General features: G+C 45.2%; 2 protein-coding genes and 2 pseudogenes across 2 annotated transcripts; 2 read left to right on the top strand and 2 right to left on the bottom strand.

Moving 5' to 3' along the window:
* Positions 1 to 44: 44 nt before the first annotated feature.
* On the top strand, positions 45 to 1,111 carry LOC115483097 (cyclin-C-like). The gene is given in 3 exon segments (XM_030224206.1): positions 45 to 550; positions 552 to 839; positions 896 to 1,111. Coding segments are annotated over 3 exon segments (804 nt in total). The 5' UTR covers positions 45 to 250.
* A 38-nt stretch (positions 1,112 to 1,149) lies between these two features.
* LOC115483100 lies at positions 1,150 to 3,723 on the bottom strand (annotated as a pseudogene).
* On the bottom strand, positions 2,438 to 3,538 carry LOC115483099 (annotated as a pseudogene).
* A 50-nt stretch (positions 3,724 to 3,773) lies between the features above and the next one.
* LOC115483101 (exosome component 10-like) lies at positions 3,774 to 6,371 on the top strand (the record flags this gene model as incomplete). The annotated part of the gene is made up of 4 exons (XM_030224210.1): positions 3,774 to 4,129; positions 4,185 to 4,366; positions 4,422 to 5,832; positions 5,898 to 6,371. Coding segments are annotated over exons 1-4 (2,190 nt in total), but the record flags the coding sequence as incomplete, so codon positions are not given.
* Between the last annotated feature and the right edge of the window lie 4 nt (positions 6,372 to 6,375).

Below are 6,375 nucleotides of genomic sequence, written 5' to 3' on the forward strand. Positions count from 1 at the left end.
CCGAAAAGCAAAGCCAATTGATTTAAACATAAAAAGTTTATATATTTCCAATATTGCTTCCCAAAGTATCTAATACATGGGTTTCAATTCAAAAGCAGCTGATACACGTTGACAACTCTGGTAACACTGTAGTGACGCGAAATTTGCGGCTTTTAGACTGTTGTTAGTTTATTGAATTTTTTGACAATTTTTGTTTTTAGATAAGCAATTTCCGATCTAAACGAAGTCGTAACGAACTGCCAAGCTTATAATGGCAGGCAACTTCTGGCAGAGCTCGCACTCACAGCAATGGATACTCGATAAGCAGGATTTGCTACGTGAACGCCAAAATGATTTGCTGGCTCTCAGCGAGGATGAATACCAAAAGATATTTATATTTTTTGCTAATGTCATCCAAGTGCTGGGTGAGCAGCTAAAGCTTCGGCAACAGGTCATTGCCACGGCAACCGTATATTTCAAACGTTTCTATGCTCGCAACTCATTGAAAAATATTGATCCTCTGCTCCTGGCGCCCACTTGCATCCTGCTGGCCTCGAAAGTGGAGGAGTTTGGGTGTTATATCCAATTCGCGTCTGATCTCTATTTGTCAGTCGGCCATTAAGACCAAGTTCAGCTATGCATATACACAGGAGTTTCCCTATCGCACGAATCACATACTCGAATGCGAATTTTATTTATTGGAGAATCTCGACTGTTGCCTAATTGTATTTCAACCGTATCGGCCTTTGCTGCAACTGGTTCAGGATATGGGACAAGAAGATCAGCTATTGACTCTTAGCTGGCGCATAGTGAACGACTCGCTGCGCACTGATGTTTGCCTGCTGTACCCGCCCTATCAGGTAAACACAATGAATACATATAAAGCATTAGAAAGCTCAAGCCGCAATGAATTTAGATTGCCATTGCCTGCCTGCAAATCGCATGCGTCATCTTGCAAAAGGATTCCACCAAGCAATGGTTCGCTGAGCTGAACGTCGACTTGGACAAAGTGCAGGAGATAGTGCGCGCGATTGTCAATCTCTACGAGCTGTGGAAGGACTGGAAGGAGAAAGACGAGATTCAAATATTGCTCTCGAAAATACCGAAACCCAAGCCACCGCCACAACGATAAAGTTGCATTCAATATATCTATATTAAAGTAATTTTATACTAATTTATATATTGCTCAAGATACTTGGCTTGTCCGCTGGAAAACTTTGTATTAAGTATCTTAGCCTTATCCACAATTTGTTTGGTTTGATTTTTGTCATCTTGTTTAGCTTCAGATCCACGTCGCGACTAAAGGGTCGCCGCTCGGGTTTAGAAACCGCTGGCAGCCAGTTCCTTCTCCTACAAACAACAACAGTTAAAAACATCGAACATTTTAAAATGCAAAATTTGTACCCGTTCGCGCTGCTCCTTGCGCAGTTTCTTCTGATGCAGCTGGACAAGGGATTCATCTCGTTGTGCTTCTTTTTGTGTTTCTTGGCAATGCATTCCTGCTCCTCATCACGTTGCCGTTCGTAGTTAGCCTGCGCCTTTTGCTCCAATTCTTTAGAGCTGCAGGGCTTCGGACCAGCAGCCACACTCTGCGGCGTCTTAGTCCAAGAGCTGCGATCACTAAAATCTGGTCGCTCTTTGCCCTGGTAGAAAGTGCGCTTCATAGTGTTGAGAGCGGCCAAACCAGTCTTTAGACCCACTTCGGGCAGCTCCAACATCCATTCTTCGCGCACATCTTGATCCGTTGCAGAGCTGCCCAAGCCGCCGCCCTCCAGTGCAGCTAGCTTCATAGCCAGCGCACGTTCCTCCAGCTCAACTTGTGTGGCATTTGGTATTGGTCCAAACATGCCCGTCATATCGTCATCATCATCATCAGCGGCTTCGCTTTTGTGCGGAGCATCTTCGTTAATTATTGCAAGCTGGCTGGGCATTACGGGTCCAATAATCTGTGTTGTTGTGGCCGAGCATCCATCTGAGGTTTTTCCTGATTAACCAAGTATGGCGGTAGCGCGGGCATATAAGCATTTGCATCTGCATCTGTATCATCAATCGTCACCGGCAGCTGTCTAGCTGGCAGTTCTTGAAGCGCTTGCTTCTGTTCTGGCGAAGCGTCCCGCTTGCAACGTTTCTTTTCCTTGTGACGCTTTTCATGTTTGTGCTTCTTGGATTTCTTTTGCTTCTTATCAGCGTCCTTGCTTTGTTTTTATGCTTGCGCTTGCGCCTGTGCTCCTCGGCGCTGGAACTGCTCGAATCGCTGGTCATGACCTCTGTAAAACATTTCGAAATTGCTGGCAATGAAAACTCAGGGCTCTACTTTGCAGTTTCTCTATTGATGTCAACAACAACTTTAGGACTTAAAATTAATTAACAAAAAGTTAGCACAAGTTAGCGCAACTTAGTCAATAATTGGCAGGGAAGATTAGCGAAAGATTAACTTATAGCAGATAATATAAATACTTTAAACTGCGAAAGTCTTCTGGGCCTTGCGAAGCTAGAGGACGAGTGACTTGATAATCCCAGCTGTGGCAATATTTTTTCAGCGATTGCTTAATGCTACTGCGCCACACGATGTCATTCACCGAGACCTGGACGATCTTGGAGAGCAATGGTGCTACGGCTAGATACTCTACCACATCCGCATAATCTCCGCGGCAGGCAGCATTGCGCTTGAGACGGTGGCACAGCTCTTTAGGCAAATGACGCAGATGATATCGTGTAGCTTCGCCAGATTTATCCTGCTCGAAAACAATGGCCGGCTTTAGTGATCGCGGCTCTTGGCCATGCAAGTCAACGGCCATGTACTGCGACAACTGTTTCATAATGGGTTGGTAGAGTGCGAAGAACTCGGAGACTTGTGGCTGGACTATGTTGTGCACCTTCTGCTTATTCTCGCCAAAAATCATACGAAAGTCGCCCTTGTAGCTTAGCCCGGCAATGGCATAAAATAGCTCGTAGGCGGTAAATTTCTCGGGCACAGCAGCAGCGCAGTCTGACAGGCTGACCGTAGATTTCTTTCCAAAGCCGTTTTAAGACGTGAATCGGCGTCTAGCTTTACGAGATCAGTAACCGGTTTTTGTAGGCGCCCAGCCAAATAAAGATGCCGCCAATTGAGTAGATCATCAATTAAATGATCCTCATGTACTACGCCGTATTTGATTGTCACACCTAGATCATAAAGTGGCACCAGCGTATTGAAATAAACCCTGCGCCGAGTAGCTCCTGATACTGTGCCACAAGGTTGGACCCCATATAACGCAATGCTGAATAATGACTGGAATGCCGGTGTATATTCTCCGCATGAAAAGCCTCGAGTATCACGTACGCAAAATACTAAGTCGATGACACTTTTTGAATCCGGCTTCTGTTGAACTTTTCATAGCCTATTTGCTGCTTAACGCCCGATCCATAGGCGAACATGTAGCTGACATTGCCAAGTGGAAAGCGACCCACAGCGCGCCTGTATAAATCCAACATGATGATGCAGTGCGGGGAGTTGGGTTGAGTTATGGATGGGATGGCTTGACGTAGTTTTAATATATAATTTTATAATTACGTTTCTTTTCTTTTTCTGGCGGCTAACGCTGGGATTTCGATTATCCCATAAACATCGATGTACTTGTAGCCCAGTTGCTTGCTCTAGTTAGGGAATGGCACGATTTCGATACATCCGATATTCAATTTAGTGATGACAATACTCGGACAAGGACAGGCATGTCACAGATTTAAAACATGATGCGGTCGAATATGTTGTCGAAATCATTTCAATCTCTCAATCAATTTTTATAATTTTTCTTCGCTGTAAATTTGAATGGCCAGCTCGAATTGGATCGTTTACAATAGTCTTGCATTTCAATGAGTAATTAAAATTTGCCGCTGGTAGTAGTGTTGACAACTCTAAATTATCGGTGTTTTTAATTCTTTCGGAAGAAGAAGAAAAACGCACATTTTTTGTACCCAACCAGCAAACAAATCAAATACAATAGTACCGAAAATATCAAAAGCCAACCATCATATTATATCCAACACAATGCCACAGACGCCAAAACAAACAAATCTGTCGGAACCAGAACAGCCTGAAGAAGAACCCGCTTCCCAACCGTCAACATCTCAAGCCAGCTCGGATCGCAGAAACTTGGTCACCTTTACAACGGTAAGTGAATGCAAATTATTTAAAAATTAGCCAATTCTCACTTCTCATTATTTAGGAAGCATATCGCAATGTAGTAGCTGCTACACGCTGCTGTAATGCATTTCCACAGGGTGCAGCCCGTTCGATTTATCTCAGTTATCCAGGGTATGCACGTATGTTGGAGGAGCAGTCGCAGCGAGTGCTGGGATTGATTAACAAGGTCTTAAAGACGGAAAATATATCAGGTGACATAAAAAGGTAAATAAGCCCTTAATCTCCATACGTTTAAAATTCTAATAAGAAATATCCATAGGCGTCAAGGCGATGAACAGCTGGAAATGGTGCAGGAATTTAATGATATCCTATTCGAACGTATCACTACAAATTTAGACATTAGAAGCGGTCTTAGACGAGGCAACCAGCCCATGGTTGTCGAAACCCAGGTCGATGTACAATCTACATCGAGTGCCGCAAAATCAGCGACCATAACAAAAGAATCGCCACGTGCTGGTAGCTGGAATCGCTACAGCACAACTCCTGGCACTCCAGCGCGCAACATGGTCTCTGCACGATTGTATACGGCACACAATATAATGCGTCCGCAAATACAGTTTAAGGTGCCGGTGGACAATAGCTCTCAGAATCCTTTTCGACCGCGTCTTACGGAGAAGCCTAATTCGCTGAAGCCCTTGGCATTGCTGCCCGAATACGATGATGCTGGTAACGTAGTGTCTTACCTACATCCGTATGAGTTTGAGCTGTTGAAATTTGAGCCGCCCAATGAGCAATTGCAAATGCAAAAGCCCCTCTTGCCGGCCCCACCAGCTGAAACTGAACTGATGGTAGTAGACAATGTGGAGGCACTGCAAGAGGCACTAAAGGAGCTGCGCCAAGCGCCTCAAATAGCCATCGATGTGGAGCATCATTCGTATCGCACGTTTATGGGCATCACTTGCCTCGTGCAAATGTCAACACGCACGAAAGACTATATATTCGACACGCTGACGTTGCGCGAAGACATGCACATACTAAATCTAGTGCTCACCGATCCCAAGGTGCTTAAGATATTGCATGGCGCTGATCTCGATATTGAATGGCTGCAACGCGATCTATCTCTATACATCGTTAATATGTTCGATACACATCGCGCTGCCAAAGCCTTAAACATGGCACGACTTTCGTTAGCATTTTTACTGAAGCATTACCTCGATCTGGATGTGGATAAGAGCTTGCAATTGGCAGACTGGCGCATGCGTCCACTGCCACAAAAACTAATTGACTATGCACGCCAGGACACACACTATCTCATCTATGTTTACGAGCGTCTCACGAACGATTTGTTGCAATCCGAGCAAGGTCAGCTACAGGGCTTGCGTATGGTTTACCAAATGAGCACAGACGTTTGCAAGAAGCGCTACACAAAGCCGCACATTGGACCGGATTCACATCTGGATCTAGTGCGTAAAACGAAGCGCTCCTTTGACAATCGCCAGCTACATGCACTGCGCGGTATCTTTGTGTGGCGCGATGCTACCGCTCGTCAGGAAGACGAAAGCTATGGTTATGTTCTGCCCAATCATATGATGTTACAAATTGCAGAAAGTTTGCCTCGTGAAATGCAAGGTATATTGGCCTGTTGCAATCCTATTCCTCCTTTGGTACGCCAGCAGCTCAACACGTTGCATCAAATTGTGCTACGGGCGCGTGAACAACCTTTAATCAAAGTGAGTCATCCAGACGCAATGTCTAATCTTTACAAATCAATAATCCTCTATGCTTTCGCTTATAGCCCATATTAGAAGCACGTCACATTGTTCCCATACACTTATTGCCGAGCACTAAAGACTTCAATAGCAAACTGAATTGCCCACTTGACTTTTCGCATCAAGAGGAGATACGCGATGATTTACCCACACTGCTAAGTCGCAACCCTACGGGCAAATTGGAGCATCCAAGCAAACCGAAACTTGAGGTACCTTCGGCATCCTTAATTGCACCTGCTCTATCATTATTAGAAAGGCCAGCGACACCCACACAGGACGAGCAGGTGCGTTGGATGCGCGCCCGGCAGGAGAGTAAAACAATGCGCATGCCCTATAAGCGCTACATGGCTATTTTGCCGCTCATGCAGCAGCAGAAGAATGAGCAGACTGCACAACAAAATAATGAGCAGCTCACGCGACGTCTTTGCCCCGCCGAGCCCGTGCCGCCGACCGAATTGCAAATTGAACCAAAGGTGGAAGAGGATTCTGTATACAATATTCCAC

The sequence above is a fragment of the Drosophila hydei genome, unplaced genomic scaffold (genome assembly GCF_003285905.1).
Source record: "Drosophila hydei strain 15085-1641.00,03,60 unplaced genomic scaffold, DhydRS2 tig00000397-arrow-arrow-pilon, whole genome shotgun sequence".
NCBI lineage: Eukaryota > Metazoa > Arthropoda > Insecta > Diptera > Drosophilidae > Drosophila > Drosophila hydei.